Here is a 22,042-nt window from a genome sequence, read left to right as displayed (position 1 = left end):
TCTGTCAGCAAATTTTCATTTCCCAATGGAGAACTGATAAACTTCCTTATTTTCTATATTTTTAATGTAATTACAAGGAGAGAACTGTGATAAAAAGTGGTGAAACATAGCTAATACTGACTTTGTGCAGAGCATTTTACTTGTGTAGTATTCACTAATAAAGGAAATAACAGGGAAAATTTTTTGTATTTTCTGCAGTGTATTTTTTTCCTCAGATTTCAAGCTGCAGTGTCATATGCAACCTCTACTTCAACAAAAATATATAGAAAGAGATTCAACAGAGAACAAAAACAGGACTGGTACAGAAATAACAATGTGCTTTATGATACAAAAATTTCAGAAAACGTTTACATAAAATTTCCATGTATATTTTTCCCTCACATTCTACAGGTAATGTAATTATAAACAACCTATTGATAATTTCCTCCACCTGGTATATTGCAAGCTAGTCCTGATCAAAGAGAAAAAAGCACAGGTGACTATAGGCAGGAATCTTAGCCAGACAGTAATCTAGCCTTTTACAAAAAATAATAAAAAATGGTAGGGCGTGCATTTATAGTTGTTCTGCTCTCCTAGAAAAGTTTTCCGAAAAAGTAGACTATATGCTCCACTTCATAGAACTGCAGTAGACAAAGAATTAGAAAATGCGCTGAGTCCGTTAAAATAGAAGTTCTTATTTTTTTGTCACTAAATTTCTCCAAATCTATGATTGTCATTTGGAGTATAAAGAGGTATGTAAAACAAAAATACTGAAGATTCTTGCAGAGAGCACTGTGTTTCCAATTCAGCACAGTAAATGCTGTTGCTCTGTATATTTATGTCCGTATAATATTTAGAGATAATGGAACAGGATTTCTATAAACCAAGGACTGTTATCTAGGGGAAATTCCCACTAATGTCTCTTCCTTCCTGTCAAAGTTTCAGCTATTCCAGAGAGAGCCCATTATTTGTGGAGATAAAGTTGAAGTCTAATATTCTCACCAATCAAATCATCAGCCAGAGAAATCGCCTCCTGAGTTCCACTTGTGCTACAATAACAGATTTTAATGAACAGTGGAAAAAAGCTGCAGACTGAATAAACAGACTGCTTTAAATTCATTTTCACTCAGGGCAGGGGATGGTTTTATTCCTTGGCAGTGATTCTGTAAGACAGCATGGTAAACTTTACAGGTTGTGTTCCCCAGGAGATGCCTATCGTAAAAGGCCTCTCTCCAGCATGCTGTTCTTTTCCTTATTCTGTTGAAGGATCTCCAGATTACCTGTTTCTGTCTGAGAATCTTGTCAATCATTCCATAAGTTCATCCTTATGGTCCTGTCATGGTCATAGTACATGTGGCTGAAAAGAACTATGGATTCTAAATGGTGAGCTATGCAGCAGGCATTTAATCTCCCTCCAGGAGATTAATAACTCATTGCCAGTAGTGAGCTAAGTAAATTGTATCCATACCTAGCTCCTAAGTGTCAGTGAAAATAACCTTTTCTTTAACTCTTTTCATCTTCTTTTTTTTTTTTTTAATACAAGTTTAAGTACCAGACACACAGCATTTTTTCACCAAAGCTCCTGTGCATATCAAGGCGCTAATTCATTAACACAGGTCTCTCTACCCAGGCAATCTTTTATCCATTTTCTACTATGACTTAAAACTGAAAGGACATTAAGTGGCAGAATCTATGGGGTGGAGAAATTTAAAACCTTTTCTGGTCACCTGTCTCACCAGGGCTGAGTGGAGGTAAGGATCACCTCCCTCAGCCTGCCTTTTTTGCTGTGCATTGTTGGCTCTTGGTCAGCTTGGTGTCCACCAGGAAGGACCCCAAGGTGCTTCTCAGCAAAGCTGCTTTCCCACCACTCAGCCCTCAGAGTGTATGGATGCCTGGGTTGTTCTCCCCAGGGGCAGGACCCTGCATTCGTCTTTGTGGAACTTCACGGGATTTGTGTCCGCCCACTTCTTCAGCCTGAGATTCTTCTGAACAGCAGCACACCTGTCTGGTGTTACTAGCCACTCCCCTCCCAGCTTTGTATCATCTGCAAACTTGTTGAAGGTGCGCTCTGACCCATCATCCAGGTCTTTAGTGGAAAGGTTAAACATTATTGGCACAAGTAACCACTCCTGGGATACACTGCTACTGACAGGCCTCCAGCTGGACTTTGGGCCACTGATCACACAGTGACTCTCAAGCCAGTTTTCTGTCCGCTTACCTAACCCATACTTTGTCATCTTATCTATGAGGATTTTATGGGAAATGATGTCAAATGCCTTGCTAATGTTGAGGTAGACAACATCCACACCTCTCTCCTTGCTCACTGAGTTAGTTACCTCATTGTGGAAGGCTATCAGGTTGGTTAAGCATAATTTCCCCTTCATAAATCCATGCTCTCTGCTCATGATCACTCCCCATCCTTCATGTGTCTGGAAATGGTTTCCAGTGTAAGTTGCTCCATCAGTTTCTCAGGGATTGAGGTGCAGCTGACCGGCCTGTAGTTCCCTGGCTTGATCTTCTTGCTCTTCCTAAAGACAGGAGTGATACTTGCTTTCTTCCAGTCGTCAGAAACCTCTCCCTATCACCATGAACAAAAGATAACTGAGAATAGCCTTGCAATGCCATCAGCCAGCTCCCTCTGCACATGTGGGTACATCCCAACAAGCCCTATTGACTTATGTATGTCCACTTTGTTTAAAAGTCCCCTAACCTGGTCGTCCTCCAGGAAGATGCCACTGAGGCATTAGGATACCAGGTTTGGCAGTGTCTGTCACTCCAAATCCCACTTCACTGGCACACTGCATGGGAATAAGCATTTCGGTTCAAATTCTTCAACCAAAGGGTCTGTTATTTCTATGTTATGTTTGTCCTTTGCATGAGGATGAGCACAGGAATGACTGTCACTATTACCAGCTCTTGATGGGATGACACTGCACCAGCCTTGTTCCTGTATTCAGGGATATCATCATATGTCCAGCCAAACTATTTTTGCTGCAGGCAAGAGTTTAATCCTCTTGTTGGTCTTCCTGCTTCATCTTTACCTTCACTGCTTTTCATTGTGACCAAAAAACCTTACTTTTCTTTCAAAATGAGTTGATATTTTTCCTTGTATTAGTGAGCTTAAAAGACAACGTGCAGCATTCCTGTGAGCAATTCCAGACAGGCAGATCACTGAGATTCTTTTACAGTTCTTTCTGCATGAAGACAGTAGTTAACGTTAATGCTTCTTTGTGCTGGCATGTGCTGTTTCAGAATCAGAGGGATACTTTTCCAAAGTGAAGTGGTTGTAAAGTCTTTCAGTAGAGTTCTATTTTTCTGCTGCAAGTGTAAAACAAAATTACAAGGCATGAGGCAGACCTTATGATGAGGCACTAGCCATTGGATTATCTTATCTTTGAAGAGAAAGGTATTAAAAAGCTTACTTTATAACTATTCTGCAAAGTATCTGCTTTGAGTGAACTCCTTGGAAACATGGCTCATAAGGCATCTGGGTGGGGTGGATGTAGCAATTGTCTGGAGTGAAAAAAACCCTTGGATTCTGAAAGAGATCATAAAATGGGAGTTCACTTGAACACAAGCACAAAGGTGAATACTAGCTGAATGCTGAACGCTATATATATTTTGTAGGTGACAACTCCAGCCAGGGCAATGCTTCCCAGGTTAATCACTGGGAAGGGGAACTGAAATTACTCCCAAACAAAATAGTTGTCAACTTTTTCTTCGACAAAAAGGAAGGAAGCCTTTATGCATTTCATAACTGCAGAGATGATCTGAATTCAACCCCCAGCTTTGATCAGTCATTCATTGGAATCGGCAGAAGTTTGGAGCAGAGAAAGAAATGTTCCTTACCCTGACATGCAGTCTACACTTGCAGGTTCTCCCTTCAGGAAGGAGCACTAACTGGACAATATGCCAAATGTGTGAAATGGAGGAAGCCTCCCCCATTTGAAAAAAAAAAAAAAAAAAAAAGCACCAGAAATGTAAAATGATCTTCTCTTGTTTCCTCTTGTAGAGCTAATTCCTTGAAAGCTACATTCATTTAAAGTGACTGAGCTTGATTCACTGAGCACTGGTATCTTTGGATCAGGCCCAAGATTTCTGCTGTGCAGCAAAGGATGAGTAAGGTGCAAGACCTCTGTCTCCAACATACAACATGAGTTTACCCACAAATACTATTTCAAGTGGGGTGAGAGGTACTCAGCACCTCTGAAAATTAGAAAGAAAAAAAAAAAGTTAATGATTATGGCAGATATTATCAGTAGTATCAGTCACCCCAACAGTTATACATGAGAAAAAAAATTCCAAATAAAGCCTTCAAATTTTCAGTATCCTTCCTGTTCTTTCTTCATCTTCTGAATTAAATGAAGAGAGGGTGTTTATTGGCTTGCTTTTGTGTTCAAGTTTGCTGTATTTAATAATTTTTTAGGATTATTGAGCTGAAAGTTACTGAAGTTCTTTACCTGTATGCAAATCTACATTTTAACTTCTCACCTTGAGACGCGCATGTCTTTCACACTTCCATATTTCAAGAATTGCTGAAATTATATTGTTCAAACACACAAAAAAAATGCCATTTAGAAATCTTTCACACAGAGAGAAGACTGAAGTTAAAGCTGGAGTGTTCAAGAGAAGGAACTGTTTTACACTGCAGCTCACCAACAGTGCTCATGTGGCTCTCATATATCAGTACAAGATTTTAGCCAATCCCAGTGTGATATAATTTGGAAGCATAGCCAGGTATATGATAGCAAATTTATCACTAAGTTGCACTTGTTGAATGCTGATTAAAGTTAAATAAAGTTAAATGATGCAGTCATCAAATAAAAATTACCATTAGAATCATTTTAACAGTGTGAGATTAATTCAGTGGAAGATAGTGGGTCCTGCAAACAGGATTTTAAGAATGAATTTTTGTAACCTTAATGAATGAAAACACTAACCCTGAGATCTAATTGGCATGACTTGTTTCCTGGTCCTTGGAAGCAATAGTCAGATCTGCAAATTTCACGTGCATTAAGTGGCTTACGCAATTAGTATTTAACTCTCCAAATTGCACAGATATGAAATTTGCATTGTTAATGCTGGGCTACTTTAGGCAGTCATATTTTTATTGCTGTGCATCATTTGGTGTGATTCAATGTTAATACCTTAAAGACATTTGGATATACAGTTGTTACCATTAAACATAAATACACAGACTTATTCATCCTTCAAAATGTATTGTAGTAAAATTAAGTAGAAAAGCAGTAACAGAATAGAGAGGAGAAAAATTGTGAACTCTGTAGCTTCTGCTTATCTTCTGTTGGATGACGCCTCTTTCAGGCTGGAGAATCTCATTTATCTCCAGACTGCTTTTGACTTTGGGGTAGCAGGAGTATTAACATCACTTACATTTGTGCTCCCACAACCTGATCCAATCTTGGCAGAGAAACAAAAACAGGATTTTGTTAATTTAGCACATGTTCAGAATCAAGTTTTAGCAGATCTTTTATAAAACAGAGCAGACATGCTCTAAAGTAGGAAAACAATGGGCTCAAAAAGCAATGACAAGGATGCAGTTTGTCCTTTTCATACAAACTAAGTGGGATATAACTAGCTTGCTTACTTCTCACTCACGTGACTTCGTATACACATTTGACATCAGCAGTGGCCATCACCATTGCTGGCTCTTAACTTCAGTTCTCACACTTTCTTCCTCCAAGCATTTTTTAAAATATTCTCTGTCCCTTTTGTCGGCAAAGAGTTGGGAAACAAAAACTATTTTTTTGTCATTCTGGTGAAAACAGGCCACTCTAAAACCTACATGAAGTGTATTTCAGCAAAATACAAGTGACTCACAAAGTAAAAGTTTCCAGAGTATAGACCTTAGTCAAACAGCCTGGTGTCCTTCACAATGACTTGACTGATACAGAGGCTCTGAAGTACTCCTGTGTTGTTTCATCAGCTGAACCTTCCCCTTGAAAGAAACCTGAGATTCCCATGAGATCCTGTGTTTAAGTCCATTGTAGTAAATTCCTTTTCATTTCACTAGCAAGGAAGACAGGAAAGCAACAGCACCCTTTGGCTAAGGCTGTTCTGTAGAAGGCTCAATATTCAGCCGTTTCCCAGGCTATGGTCTCCTGAAAATCCAAGAGAAGATCTCTTTTTTTGAGAAGAAAAAAAAACACTGAGAAAAAAAACCTGGTCATAGCTATGCTTGCAATCCTGAGTTACATTTTGAGTATGCATATGCAGGAGAGGCAGTAGAAAATCAAGAAGTAACCGCACCTCCTCAGCATCAGCTGCCAAGTGAAGAGAATGAGCTGCAACAAAAAACAGTCTGTTACCTTTTCTACCCCACCTTAAAGTTTCTCACAAATACCTATTATATTATCACCACTCCTCCACACTGTCTCTTCCATGTTAGTATGATTTAGCTTTAACTATGTACCGCAGAAACCTTTACACTGCCACTGCATTGCGTAGGGGTAATTCCTTACCCTGACTGCTTGGACCAGCAACAGCACATGTCCTCTGAATGGTCACCTGGCTGCTCACTTCCAGGTGATCCAAAATAGATGGCTTGGGACCTGTGGCTGGCCTCAGTGGCATAGGCTCTTTTGTAGGGGAGAACAGGATCTGTTTAAGAAAAGAAGCTTCAACTCTGCCATTTATGAGCCTCTGCTTCACATTAGCTGAGTGCAGTGAGTAATAATTCCTAAAGTTCCTTTACTGCCTCCTACTAACACATATTAACACCATGTCAAGGCCAAAGTAATGGCTTGTTTCCAAAAGGCATAATACAGCCAGACACTGCAAGAGGATATGTGCTTTCTGCTAACACATCTACCTGATTAAAGAAGTGCAGAGTGGCTTTGTTTCTTTTTCCTCCTCGCACATTTCCAAGCACTGCAGCGTGTATGAATGGATTGTCCTTGAGACAAGCGTGCTGCTTATCTAAAGAGGAAAGCCTGGTGTCAGGAGTTTAGGGCACTTGACATATCATAAAATTAACCTTCAGCAAACAGAGTTATGAAAAGCCATGTTCAATGCTAGGGTTATATTTACATGCTGAAAGACAATATGTTTCCCTGCTGTAGCTAATTTAAAACTCATGTATGCCATTGTGATGGGTGTTAAGTTAGATATGAATGCTGATATGTATTAATCAGCAGTTAACCACCAACAAAACCGATGTTCCTGAGGGGAACACTTCAGAAATCACATGGGGTTGGACAGTCTTTCTGAGTATTTCCAAGTACCTATAGAAAAGACAAAGGGTGTAGTCTGTGGGGCCCAAATACAGCTACATACCCACCTGAGGACGTGCCATGGACATGATCATTGGCCAGCCCAGCAGACAACAGCCTCTATTAGCCCCACATGCAACAGATGCTAGAGTAACTTGGTATTGTATTTTACCATTCCTGCCATCCTCACTTTTAGCCCAGTTTCTTTCACTGGCAGTCTGGTTTTGCCAGAAGGCTTTTTCCAATTCTTCTGCTCTTTAATAGTGAATGCAGGCTCCTCATTTGGGTGCTAGTTGGAGATCCTCGTTTGTAGATCTGTTAATACAATCTGAGGACTAGATAGCAAGAGATGGGCTTGTGCATGGGATCCTGCTATGACATTGTTGCTGCTTGGTGGAGGGGACAGGCAATTCTACTGAACTTCTGTATTGTTCAGTAATCAGAGGGTTGGTCAGATCATACAGTTTTTAGTTCACAGGACAGAAAATTGATACGACCTACTTTTAGGAAGACTCATATTCTAATAATGTGAAATATGAGGATGAAAATGTGGAAGGAAGGGCTGGCAGACACTTAAATATGAGTAAGAATAAGCCAGAACAGTGAAAGCCTTTAAATTCCACATTCTCACAAAAGCTTATCATGTGGTTAATTTTGACATCAGTGGAAGCAATAATCCAACTGGCACTTAAAAGCTTTCCAAATAAAAACAGATCTAAGTTTAAACACTTATTACACATAAAAAAGTACTTAAATATTTGCTGAATCATAGATGCTATTCTTTATCTCTTCAAAAATGAAATTATATAGTGAAACACAAAACAAACACATGATCCTGCTGAGGCTGTATTCCAGTTAAACTCTGACTAGAGTAAGTATGTATTTCCTCTCTTCTGACTCAAGCAAGTCTTTGCAACCTTCTTGTATTTGTGGAGTATTGTATATTTAGGCTGTCCGCTCTCATCCTGGAGATAGCTAGCTTGTCATGGCAGATGAAATGATCAGTAGGCACAAGCTGATTCTTCAAAAAATAGTGAACAGCTGACCTGGCCTGTTATACTGCAAAGTCAGTATCAGCAGCGGTCCATACGCATTGCTTTGCATTTAGGTGCATCAAAAATGGAGACATGATTCATTTATCCTCAGTGACCTGTTTATGCCCAGGCGAGTGAGATTTAAGGGAAAAGTTTAAAAACACCTCTAAGCTTGTGATAACAACCTGGAGAGCCACAGCCTTGACTGAAGTTGTATAACCCCCCCCCAGCACATCAAAAGACACTGAAAAAAAAATTAAAGATAGGCCATGTTAGAAGTAGGTTAAATGAGCAACAGAACAGAGTTATCCACTAGATAGAAATTATGATAATACTTAGTATCTGGTAATACACTACATGTTCTGATATTGGAGGGGCCTATGCCATCAGGCTTATAAAGGCTAACATGCAATTGGAGTGTGGATAATCACTGCTTCTTTGTGCCTAGGAGTAGAATAAAATGTTCTCAAGAATCAAAGGTGGACAAAATACACATGTGCATTTTGGTCTGGAACCAGACGAGGTAAATATCTTACATTCTGTCTCCTTTAAGCCTCAAAATGGATTTTTAGTGGTGTTTGGACCTCACGCTGTGTTTTTGCACCCAGAGGGTATTTTCAGTTTAAGTTCTTACTTGGTTTGGCTTTCAGTTTTTGGGTTTTGGGTTTGGTTGGGTTGGGGTTTTTTTGGGGGGGGGGGGGGGGAGATGGCATGAAGGGAGCAGCTCTGGGTTAATGCATTGAAGTCTGCTGTAGGTGACACAGCTATAGATCTTGGGCGTAAAGGCTTTCCTCTGTGAAATCTACACCAATCAAAGGCTAAAAGGTCTTCCTAAGGAAATTAAATCAAAGTAGGATCAACCCATATCCCATTTCCAAAATGATGCTGAACATTTGCTTTTTTATACTTCTGTAAAAGTCATTCTGGGTGTTAGCATCTTGGCAGACCTACAGGACTTTCAAATGCTACATTGTCATGAGTTATATTTAGTCAAGTGGTAAATAAGATTACCCTTTATATGCAATTCTGTTTATATAGCTGAGTGCTGCCTTTCCATTTATTTCATTAATTCTTTGTGGTCTTCTTTGCATTTTTTTTCATATTTTGTGTTAGCTTCTGAGTTTTGAGACCCCCTGAGTGATGTGGCATTTTGGTCCCACCAAAGTCATAATAACTCTGGGTGCAATTTATTATTGCAACAAGTTTTCAGCCTGTTTCCAATTGCCAAATGTAGAGAAAAATTGTTTCCAGTAAAGCACATGAGCTAATGGAGTAGTTTGCTGGGTTGTGGCTGGCTTTGGTCTGTACTGGATTCAGCTGGTTGGTTTGTTACTGTTTACTTCATATTTTTATTACTGTGTGCTGAGATGCATTTCAGCCAGAAGCTTACACGTGGATTAAATAAATAAGGGAAAAGATGATAGTGCCCTGAGAAATTAGCAGATCTGCCCTTTGTGAAGGGGATGACAATTTCCACCTACTGTACCTAGGTGGAGGGAGGACTTTTTACTTGCACTCTCCCGCCTACTGCAGGATGCCATCATTGTTCCTATTTTGCTGACTGTGACCAACAGCAGTCCCTGCTTCTCCAGCAGCTCCAGATAACTGGTTTGATGTATTGCTAGATGGACGGGATTTGCACTGCCCTGCAGTCCCGCTGATACAAAAATGCCTTTAAGATCCTGCCTTTCCCATCCTAATCTACAAAGGAAACAGGAAAAAGGAACTTAAACTCCCTGTACTCAGACAGCAATGAGACTGTTCCAGTCTGTGCCAGTGCTACAATTTCTTGCCTGTGACTTGTAAACAGCATACCATGCAGAAGAGTAACTGGTAAACGTGTGCCCCAAGAAAAGGATACTCCATGAGCAACTGTAGGAACTGGATGGATATATTTTGGAAAGCATGGACCCTTTAGCACATCTAGTTCTCTATGGATTCAGCCTGATGATTTCAGGTAAGCCTTTGCTTTAATATGTGTAGTCGACCTGTCATGACTTTCTTGTTTCTCACGCAATGTGCAGACATAACGCATGACTCCCTACTCCTTACTCCAGCACTTATATTTATTGATTTAAGTACTTGTGTTTGTTTCAGTGAGTCCACTTCTCTCTGTGCAGTGCTCTTACAGTGAGTGAGGGCAGGACTGTGGCCAAGCTATTGGGGAGGATTTAGCTATATGTAGAATCTGCTGCTACCTCTTTTTAATTGTTGAAGTCACTTGTTGACACATAATGCACATTGCAACAGGGTTTGTCTTCTGTCTAATGGTATTAACTTTTTCATAAATCTCATTACTTTGAAACCATTGAAGTCTTTCCCCAAGAATATCTGCTCTAAATACATACTAAGTATTGAGTTTTTCTCTGACTGACTTTATGAACTGGTTGTGCAGCAGGAAATGTTGCTGTTTCTAGGTATTCCAGTATCTGATTTCAGACAGGTTTTTAGGCAAGATTCCACAACAGAAATCTAGATGAAAGTCAGTGGACAAGAAGGACAGAAAAATGCACATTATATGAGATCAATTAATAACACTTCACATGCAGCTAAAGAATGATTCAGTATTATCAGCAAATGCTGTTAGTTCAACAAGCCAGAAGTTAGTCATAAGAGACATCTATGGGAAGGTACAGAGTAAGATTATACTAATGCAAATGTAGTTTATAGTATTCAGAGCATTAATGTTAGAGATGTTTTTCTCACGCTATCACAAGCAGAGCCCTGAGGAAGCCTGCGCTCTTCCCACCAGATTCTTAGTTGCTCAGCATTTGAGTATTGCTTTCACCATCCATACTTTTATTTTCTACACAGTTTCTTCTGGGTAATGTACCAAGCAAAAACTGTAAAAGAGAAATACAACTCACAGAGTAACCTTAGACTCTTAACTCACTTCTAACCATATCATTGAGAGATGCGTAAGTTGTTCCAGTCCATTTCACAGTAAAAAGGCAATGTGCTGCAGATTGTGCTGCAATGAAAACCAGAAAGTAGCAAGAAAAGGCAGAAGTCGTCATTGCTGTGTAACCTGCTTTACAGTTTCCAGATCTTCCTGATTAGCAGCATGTTAATAGCTAAGTGAAATTATGGACAAGTGAGTTTGAGATGTTACTTTTGGCATCTATAAAAGGAGAAAGAAAAAAAAGGTTTAAAATCTGTTGAGTGTGTGTTTGGAAGTACTCTTATCTAGCCATTGCTGTAATAGGCTGCATATTGTTTACCAATTCCTCTTTCGTGGCTTAAGTTTCTTGATTGTTTAGCTGCACATTGATTCAACCTACTTAGCCTTCAGATCACTTCCAGCTTTTCACTTTAAGGACATATCTGGTGCTGCAAGCATCATGGATGGAGAAGAAAAGAAAGTCCAGTGACCCCAACTCTTTTTCCTTGTGTCTCCTGTCTCTCTGTGTAGTAACATACACCTAACTGACACAGAAAGCAAGCAACGTTCCTTAAGCCACAAGCAGAGGAGAAACAAAAGTCAGCTGCAGAGGTTAGCTATAAACACGGACAGTGCAGACAGCTCAGCACTGAAGAGCTGCCAGTCACTGCCTTTTCCACAGGGGCTGACCAGCGAGGTGTGTGCCGTAGTCACACCCGTCTCAATAGATCTGTCAGCTTTCCCGCTTTTGTTTGAGAATGATATCATGTTTCCTGGGGCGAGCTGTGGAAGACAATGCGAGCCTGCTTTCCTCTAGATACTGCAGGCGGAGTTCAGGAAAGCAGGAATGACATTCCCTGAGCAGGGAGGCTTTACACTCAGCACAGGCAGTGAACTGGCTTAACCTTGTCTCCGATGATCATAGGCTTCTCTGGGTGTGGTGCTGGGTAGGCACAAACTCCACTCCACCCTTTTCCAAGGTGAAGACCGTCGGCTTGGCTCCTGTTATGAGAAATGGCCTTTGATTTAATGTCTTTTTTGTGTGGTGGTTTTTCTTTTCTGATAACAGTACTCCATTTGCAGCTAGAGCTAAAGATCTGATTTGGATGGTAATGTTCGAAATATATACAAATGCTCGCTTTTGCACTGTATAGATGGTCACTGCTTGCCATAGTAAATGTTCAATTAAACTGACAAAGGGTTGAATTTAATCCAATTGGGATTCTTGAAACTAGACTGAGCATCACCACATGTTTTTCTTTTGGTTGATTCTACTCCAGTCAACATTTTGTAGAATCAAAATGGTCCTGGTATCCATCCTGAAGTATGTATTCAAACCCCAAGGTTGTGGCTAGGTACAGTCTGTTAAGTCCTGACCAAAGAAGAGCTGCAGAATCACCTATTCCCTTGGAAGGCTGGGGAAAAGCAAGTAATGAGTGTCAGAACTTGCCTTTTCCCTCTTAACAACATCCTCAGATGGTCTGAAAATTTGCTTGCAGCTTCTCACAGTGGGCTAACTCAGAAATGTTCATGTGTGAGCCTTATTTTAGCAAGATGGCCACCATCAGTAAGAGATTTGTGGAAACCAGCAACAATTAAAACCAGTTTTAAGCACATTTCTTTGACTATTTCTGGCAGGAAACAAATACATTGTCAAATGTCCCCATTCTCCAAGACAGAAAGAATCTTCTGTGCTATAGCTTTGCTCTACCAATAATCTTAGATCCAGTGGGTTTCTAAAAATGCTGGATTATTTTTGTGTGTGTGTGATTTAGCTGTTGGAACCATATATGGTAGAAGACTTAAAAGGTTATATTAGTCTTTTAAGAAGGGTAACAGTGGAGTTAACGGTGCAGTGGCATCCAGTAGTAGCTCTCTATCATCCCTATTGATGGTTGCATTTTCTTTGGGATCAGTAGGTGTTATGCAAAAAAAACATAAATTGTATTTATTATCATAATTATGTGACTCATTTACATATTTAGAAAGTTAAGCAGCTTTTAACACAAGCACTGTTATGATGTTGTAGGCTCTTCAAAATTACAAGAAATGATAATTTTTAGTTAGACTCAACTGTTCTAATAATTCTGTTTCAAGACTTGTTTTTCTCTTGTGAAGCTTAACTTAACCTAAAGAAAACCTGTATTAACCTCTGGTTAACACATGCCTGTGACAGTGAATATGAATGTCATCCTTTCCGTAACTAAAGGGACTAGGCTTGTGTGATTATCTTCAAATATGCTGTTCTCAGACCAAAATGGCACCTGAAGTTCAAACAGTCTGTTCTACAGCTGCAGTGCTGGGGTTTTGAGCCTCCCACAGCCACAGCAGTGGACAGAAACCACACTGGAACTTTTAATCTCCAGTATTTCAAAACTATACTGATTAGACATTACACTGACACACAACCTTTCAGACACTTGAATTGTCAAACTACTGATGTGACTTGCAAGAGAAATTTGAAAATGGATTTCATTCCTTATTCCTGAAGTGTATTTGATTTGTGAGACACAGCAATTGCATCTGCCTGCAACACATAGGTTATTTACCCAAAGGGAACAGTACCCTGGTGCCTTTTTCATGAGTCTGAAATTTACATGGAATTTAGACTTTTCTTGAGATGTAGCTCTTCTTGAGATGTTCTCTTATGACAATCATGACTACAAAATCGATGGATCTGTTTTATGGGAGAAAGAAAGCTGTTCTGTTTTAGTTACATTGTTTGCTATACGTTTGCAAAGAAAAAAGTTCCAGCTGTGACCTAAATCATCGTTCCCTGACTCTGCAGCTAGAATCCAAAACCAACAGCTTCAGGCTGTGCAGGCAGCTCTGTGTACCTACCCTAAGTGGAATTACAAAAGTGGGCTGATTCTCTCCAGTTCTTCTATTTTTTAGCTTTAGAGTTTGCTTTTGGTGTGTTCCTGGGTCAGACATAGTGAGAGGTAGAGTAGCCCTCAGGAAGCCTGTGCTCCCAAAGGCCATTTCAGCAGCTGGGAATAGTCAGGAGTGAAATGGCATTGCATCAGACCCAGAGGAATCAAATCTAAAAGGGTGAAATGAAATCACACCACATGCACAAGTGTTAACATATGCTATTGTTTTAGATGCATATTTCATATATATATATATATATACACATATGTATACTAGATTTTGGGGGGTATTTAGACATAATTAAGCTGGTTGGATGGATTAGGTTTCTGCTGAAATTTCATTTCAGGGAAAAAAACGAAGCTGTTACATTTTGCAGAGATGGTCTGATACCCACAAAAATTTCATCATCTGCAAGGCTTTAGGTGGACGAGAGGGAACAGAGAAGTCAGAAAGACTGACTGCAGCTGAGCAGCTGGCTTTAGGACAGGGGAGATGTGGAGTTGGTCCTTCATGTGCCCACAGTGAGAATTACCTGGGTTGGAAACCTGCTCTGTGTTGGTCACATAGACTTGAGCCTGCTTGGCCCAGACCCATCTCTTAAACACACAAAAACCCCTGTTCGGCTCTCCATGGAAGACCAAGTCATTGTGGTGTGGAGGGCGTTGGGTAGGCACAGAAGAAATGAACCAAAAATGGATGCACCTACCACCTGTATGAGACATATATAGTTCCATGGTCAGCTCCCACCGTGATGCAAGATCTGTCTGGGACTGGAGGGATGAAAATCTTAGAGAAATTGAGATGAGGAAGTGTCTTCCAGAGACATTATCTATCCTGTGCTAGTGGCAAGATCACATTTAGGATGCTGTTCCGCTGTGGTTTCAGTGGAGACACACAGCAAAGAACCAGCCCGAGTCTGAACTGGAGACTTTCCTGTAAGGAGTTTAAAATGCTGATCATTTTTTAGGGTGCAGATTTGATAACTGTTCTCCAACTAACACCCAAACTAAGAACATGCACTAATAATTTTAAACAAGGGTCATATCATAAAGAAGTAAAAAAACCGACCAAAATTAATTTTTAAATTCATCACTAGGAAATGCAAACACTTTTAGGGTGTGAATATATTAGGCATTTCCTAAGTTCTGAAAGGATTTTTGAAAGACAGGTCACAAACAACATTTCTATATTCAAGGGTAATATATGTAAACTTTTTGCCTCAAGGTTGATATTTTGATTGCCTGGGTTTTATTTACTTTTTGCATTGCATCAGCCTGTCTAATGAAGTGGCTTGGTTAATTTCTCCTTTGGAGTGTAACAAGTCTCCCTCAACAACACGGTTCTATCTGCACTTCTGATAGTTCTGGTGATTTTTTCTTATATTATTTTCTGAACAAGAAGGTTTCCCAGTGGTCAGGGACCTTAGCCTCATTAGTCAAAAAGCGTGATTAGCACCAGAAACACCTCCCACCACTCTGCTCAGAAAATTCAGTAAGTGGCAAAGTGAGGGTACGCTACTGTACAGGCAAGAACGTATTAAGGGTACATTCATCCAGCAGCCAGTGCTCACAGACACTTCCAGACAGTTAACCTTGTGCGTGTTGTATGCACTGATGTATCCTATGAAGACTAATTGATTACCTATGTTAGTTTGCATACTTCATCTTGGCACATGTGCATAAACAACATACATTACACATAAACAACATACATTACACATATACAGTGTACATAGTAGCTTCATAATGCAACTTACAAGGACCACCCTTGTTATGGACATATTTATTCTTGCTTGCAAGTACTTTCTTGACAGTAGTACCCGTATTGGGCAAGCTGCAAATCCAGCCAGATGTAGCTGAACTACAAGCCTATCCTACTCAAGCTTTCCCACTTTTCCTCATCCTTTTTCAGCATTGCCTAGCACATCATCAGCTGGTTGTTCAACGAGCAATTTCTGCTGATATGTTGTTTTCTGCTTTACTTGCTTACGGTCAACCAGGCCTAAGGAGAAGTCACGAGAAAGTGTCTTTCTACATTTTGGTTGCTTACACATAAACATTTAGGCACCCTTGCTGGGAAACCCCCAACCAAGCTGCACCAGTGTTTCTCTTCTAGCTTTTACATCTTAAAAGATTGCTTTTATGGGTTATGACACAATTGAAATGTAGAGGAAAATCACACTTTATTTTACAAGAAGGCAGTTGTGTTTCCTTCAACTGCTCCAGAGGTACCCAAGGGCCTTTAAGAAACCATTAACCCTAGTAGCTTTGACAGACTATTTTATTTTTCACACTTGTGCTCTGGTCTTCCCACTACTGCAAAGTAGCAAAGTGATGTTCTGTCACTAATTTTTTGTCTCTTATTAGTTTCACACTACCTTCCTTCCACAAATAACGCCCTGTTTCTAAGGGCATGAGGTCTCGGTATTTGAGCTGTCCCACAGCTGCCCAGTAGCATCACATAAGATACAAGCAGTAAGATTCTTTCCATGGACAACAAGAAAGGTTTTATTGGAAAAACCTGACTTTTTCCTCATTTATGAGCTGTTTTTCAGCAGCATTTCTGTCTCTCTTTCTTTTGGCCCTGCTGCTGCTGCTGCCGTGTGGCAGAGAATCTTAATCTGTTTCGGTAATAATAACATCAGCCTTGTTTTTCTGTGGAGGACTGATCTGTCAGAAGAGAACTTGACTCACTGGGAGAAACTACCTGAGCTGCTTCTATCTTTGCATCCCAGATGAAGTTTCCAGGGCTTTAAGAGACTACTGAGCCCATAAAATGAATATGTGATTTCAAAGCACACCCAATTTAATTTTTTGGAGAATGAACAAAAAATAACCAAGATTGATAATAGAAATGCTGAGTGCACAGAAAAAAAGAGGAAATAAAGATTACCAAATTGTGGTGGGGTATATGTTCCACTCTCCACCTGAAAAACATCACCAAACAGCTAATGTTTTGGTTAGTTTCTGACTAGCTTTACTATTAAGTAAGAAGTACTCCATTTTTCCTTCTTCTTTTCTTTTTTCTTTTTTTTTTTTTTTTTTTTTAAGGGAAACACCATATGAGGATTGGGTTTCTATTTTGTTCATTTCTTCATATTTCACTTGAATTATTTCCATCCTGATTATCTTCAAAATTGATGAAATAGTTAATTTTAAAATAAAGTCAATGTAATTTATTCAGTACTTCACTAAGAAGTAATCAAATGCTATGCTTTTTCAGCAAAATTTCTTACATGATTGCCATTTGTATTCTTAAATAGATTAGTTAAATTCTTTTAATCTGGTGTGTGATTTTATAGTGAAAAATACAATTAAGGGGGTACAGCTGAACTTGTAACTACAAAACAAGACACAATGAGAAATGCTGAGGTGCAGGCTATTTAGTAAGTTAGGTTTGTTCTAAATCAGAACTTTATTTTTTCAAGCAGAAAGAGTGCTTGGTGTTGTTTTTTAAGAGATGTGAAGGAAGAGGGGTTGATGACTTGACAGTCTGTGACATACATTTCTATCAATCAGTCTCAAAATTATTTTTAAATCCTGCAGTGGGTGTCATATGCAACTGACTGTTTTACTTTCAGCATAACACCAAGCCTAATCTAAGCACAGATTCTATATTTTCCCTGCTAGCATAGTATCTACATGTTTTACATTCATATTCCCAGGTAGTTAAGAGCAGAAATAATTTGTGTTCCAAACAATAACAGTAAAAAAAAATAAGAACTGCCTAAACATTTCAAATTACAAAAACTTTTATTCCCCTTGCTTCATCTGATGAAAAAAGGGGCGGAATTTACTGGAATTTTTTACCCTCTGCTCTTCTTTTAAATAATTAGTACTTCAAAAATATTGATCCTTCCCCTTACCTCTTATGACAGCTCTTCTTTTTCCTCTGTTATGCTCCAAATGTCAAGGGAAGGACTTCCAGCTTATAATCACTTCAAGCAATTAATAATAAAGCTCTACAAATATAAGGAAAATAAATACACCATTAGATGTGTAATGTCTAAACAATTTCTTTCCTTCCACTACTACTCAGTATTAATTAATAGCTAAAACAGTTACTCAGAACTTTGCATTCTCAATACACCTTGCAAATATGGACTAATGATTAAATATGTGTTTGGGGGGTGGTGGGGTATAGCTATCCTTCACTTTGATGGAGCTGACCACTCTGGCTGCTTGCTATGGTAGAGGAGTGTTAGCCACTCCACAGTATTTAACACTTTTCCAATTAACAGACAATTTTGCAAAGGCTTCACATTAGGCAGAAATTGTCTTGATTATTTCCAAGTTTTCCTGGGGACCAGATAAGGGTTAACAGTGTAAATCTGAAAGTATTTGGGCAGGGACTTTCTGAGATGAAAGGACAAGTCATAACACTTTTCTATTCTCGTAAGACTTGCTGTGTGTACTCATCTATGGCATTAAACTATCTCAGCTTGAGATTGCTGCATTGTTTTATTCCCGAACTGATGTCTAGCACCAATTCCAATCTAGGGAAGTGATGTTTTAAACTTAATTGGAGACTTTCTTGCTCTCTGAGCAGACCTGTATCTGGGATGTGTTCCAGGGAATTTCTGAGAACTGTTTCTTCCAGCTAGTCCTGGCTGAGTTTTGCTGGTGTAGCACAGCACAGAAAGCGTGACGACTGTCTGCCCATTTGAATGGCGTTATGGTAGGGAATGAGAACACACAGGGACTGCAGAGACAGTGTGATACACACTTATTCCCTGTTCAGCACTATTTCCCCAGGCAAATATGTACTAGAGAAGCTGTGAAAGACACAGCCAGGTATCACCTAGCAAGAGAGAGCACAGTCCTGTAGTTAAGAGTGGGCCAAGAGGGACAGCAAAGGTCTCTGCATTAATTTTTCTGTCTGAGTTATAGTGAGTGTGCTATTATTTAAACTTACTGTTTTAGAGGATGCCATTTTCTCTGTGCTGGAAGGGCTCAAAGCACTGCACCACAATGAGTGTTTGTCATAAATACTGGGCAATGAATCCTCTCCTCGTGGTATCTCCCATTTCCAGCATTAGCCTTCTGCAAGTGCTCTCCCTTCTCAAAATCTATTTGCACACACAGCAAATTGCCTTCCTGATAAGGTCAGTCCTTCAAGGACCAGGGCAGGAGTCAAAGGACTTTTTCAAGGAAGCATAGAGGATTGTCACTGATACAGATACAGGCTGTTTCCTGTCCGTGTTTTTTGTGCTTTTCTCAGAGAGCTAAATCCTGTTGTCCTTATTTGTTCCTTTTATACTCAAAGTCTTCATTAACATCAAGGGTAGGATTTGCCAAAGTTTTGCCTGACTAGGTAAATTCCTTTTTAGCAAGGACAGTTGGGTTAGTTTAAGTTGCATTAGCAGAAAGAGATGCTGTAGGAATCCCTAAGCATAAAGCATATGTGCATTTTACACTTTTCTGGTTTTTTCTCTTCCACAGTCTGAGGGCAGCAGCTCCCAGTGGAGTCAAAGAAAGCCTTCCTATCACCTCAGAGGCCTTAGGCTGACTTTAAATGCCAGTCCTGCTAGATCCTGAGTTGAACGAGTGAGTTGCCTTCAAGTCAATGTGCTGATAGGGTGCTTTTTTTGTTTGGTTGTTTTTTGGGGTTTTTTTTTTCAAAATACACATAAAGCATAGCTTTTCTTAGTGCAAAACTTTCACTTGGATATATTTTAATTTCTGCTTGCATTATATTCCAGCTGTGAAACCTTAGCTGCCAAATCATGCTTGGCATATGATTCCATACTTATGTATAGATATTACTCACTTTTAGATGCAGAAAAGCCTTCTAGTGTTTCTCCAGGAAGACATGAAACTCCATCTGTGCTCCATCTGCTTCATGCAGGTGTCTGGGTTACTCTGCAGTGTTTAATATGACAAAACCCCACCTATATTTAGACAATCAGAACTCTACCCATCCACCAGTAGCTAGAATTTGATTCACGCTATCCATCCACCAGTGGGTAGAATTTGATTCATCTGGAATAATCACAAGTGTAAGTAAGCAATATGCCTGTGGTTGTTCTACACCTTGATGACACAATTTGTGTTACCACCAAGAAACAGAAAAGTATGTAGCAAATGCCCTGAATCTGATACGATATTGCTTTGCTATGTCTTGCACAAGGATCAAAGACAACATGAAAGCTAGTCCTCAAAACTCCGACTTCTCCTACTACTTTTTCTCAGCATATTAAAAGGTTGAGATGCAGGGAGGGAGAAGAGGTGTTATTTTTCACCTTTCAATCTGTGTTGGAAGTCAGAGGAACAGAGAAATACTAGAGAAATGGAGCTGGAGCCCTGGATGAGCAGCCATCGTCTGAAGGGCCCCAGCAACTTGGGCCCATACCTCCGTATTGGAAAGGTAGTAGCAGCTTTGTGCCCTGTGGATGCTAGGCAGAAACATCAAAATATTTCAATTCTGATCTGCAGCACCCTGCCTGACCTTAACACAGATAATCATGCCAAATCACAAAGTTTGGATCGAGATTTGATTCTGAGTTTCACAAACTTTTGCAGAAATCAGGATCTTTCTTGCAGTTTATGATTTTAAGAATATCTCTACCTAGCATGTGATCCTTGCTGATATAAACTGAAGCCCTCTGCTTTCAGTGTTGGGACTGTTCAATAACATCTGCCTTCAGCTGATACATCATACCTATAGTAAGAGCACAAACATTCCTCATATAAAACTAAAAATGTTGAGATAAATGCACTATAAAATGAATGCACAAGTCTGGCCTCATTTCTATCACATACCTCTTTAACTTTTTTCAAAGGTTTATTTTTGTAATGTGCAGCAGGATGAATTGACTTCTCCGACCTGCACCTTTATGGAATATTTACTTTAACGGCTGTTGCATCCCTTCCAGAAGGTTTAATTTCTCCATTATGTAACTGCAAGTTATCTGGGCTGGCACATTAAAGGGTGGTAGCTGTGGCAGGCTGGCTGGGTGTGGTGAGTGTCAGTGTGCTGTGAGATACTTCAGTCCCCAGAGTGGTTGCTGGTATTGAAAGCAGAGGAGGACCTCCTCCCTTGGCCCCAGCACTACTGAGACACACGCAAAGACTGCAGTCAGCACTAAGACCTTTTGACCTCCCTTATCTAAGACTATACCCCCTTCCTTCCAATCAGAGGAACATTTGGAAGCTGAGTGGCACTAAATATTGAGTCTGTTTGTGTAAGTACAAAATATTCTTGTATCCAAAGCAGGAAAATAGATGTGATGAATAAAAGAAATCAATTATTCTTCCTGTTTCAGATGGAAAAAATGTTAGTTTCCCTTCTCCTTACCCTGAATTTCAAAAGTAAAGGGAAACGCCTGTTGTTTGCAAATTGTTGATTATAGGAGAGCTGTATTTCCCTCCTGCTATGCACGTTTGAACAACTAAATTTGTAGCACTCTGCCAGAGACTGTTTAAATTAGGCTTGCTTCTATAATTTTCAAAGAACTTTGATTTCCATGTATTTCTGGCAGTTCTATTGATCAAAGGAAGCCATTTCAAATTGATTTAAACCTAACCTCATAAAAAATGGCTTTACTAGTGCCGCCAACTTGCTCTTTGTTCTTGGGAACGTTTCTTTGTGCCATGGTTCTCACCACTGTCTGTTAGCACTTCGAATGGTTAACATATGAATGATTATGAAATCATTAATCCAAATTCATAAAATAGCTGAAAAAAATACTCCAAGTATTCAAAGTACTTCCAAAACCTATAACTGAAAGACATATCTGCTTTACATCAATTCATACGTATTAAATCCATGCAAAGGACACCATTAAACTGACAACTTACTGTCTACTGACCCTGTTACCAGTAAGGCACCATATCTGAGGCATTTATGTACATGTCTAACTATCCAAAGATCTATCTGCTTCTGCAACCCACAGTTTTCCTTGCGCTTCTGCAACAGCTCTTAAAAGAAATTCCACAAGTTTGCAAGGCTTATTTCCTCTTCTGAGAAGAACAAACTCCATCTGTCCATGACATAAAAAGTAAATCCTGAAGTCAGTGTAGTTAGAATAGTTAATCTACAGTCTT

At 39.6% G+C, this 22,042-nt stretch overlaps 1 protein-coding gene across 2 annotated transcripts in view; it reads left to right on the top strand.

Annotated features, from left to right (window-relative positions):
* Nucleotides 1-9,801: 9,801 nt before the first annotated feature.
* The window catches only part of TEK (TEK receptor tyrosine kinase), a 40,556-nt gene continuing 28,315 nt past the window's right edge, over nt 9,802-22,042 (top strand). Inside the window, exons 1-2 of one of the 2 annotated variants that reach the window (XM_069777532.1) lie at nt 9,803-10,199; nt 19,439-19,543. Coding sequence is in view for 1 of the 2 variants with exons in the window: in XM_069777531.1 (XP_069633632.1) it covers nt 10,148-10,199 (52 nt within the window). In the remaining variant the exon portion in view is untranslated. Of the gene's footprint in view, nt 10,200-19,438; nt 19,544-22,042 lie in introns of both variants that reach the window. The other variant, XM_069777531.1, reaches the window with a different exon arrangement.

Source organism: Haliaeetus albicilla, chromosome Z (genome assembly GCF_947461875.1).
Source record: "Haliaeetus albicilla chromosome Z, bHalAlb1.1, whole genome shotgun sequence".
Lineage (NCBI taxonomy): Eukaryota > Metazoa > Chordata > Aves > Accipitriformes > Accipitridae > Haliaeetus > Haliaeetus albicilla.
The sequence above is the reverse complement of the archived record's forward strand: the minus strand, read 5'-3'. Positions and strand labels throughout refer to the sequence as shown.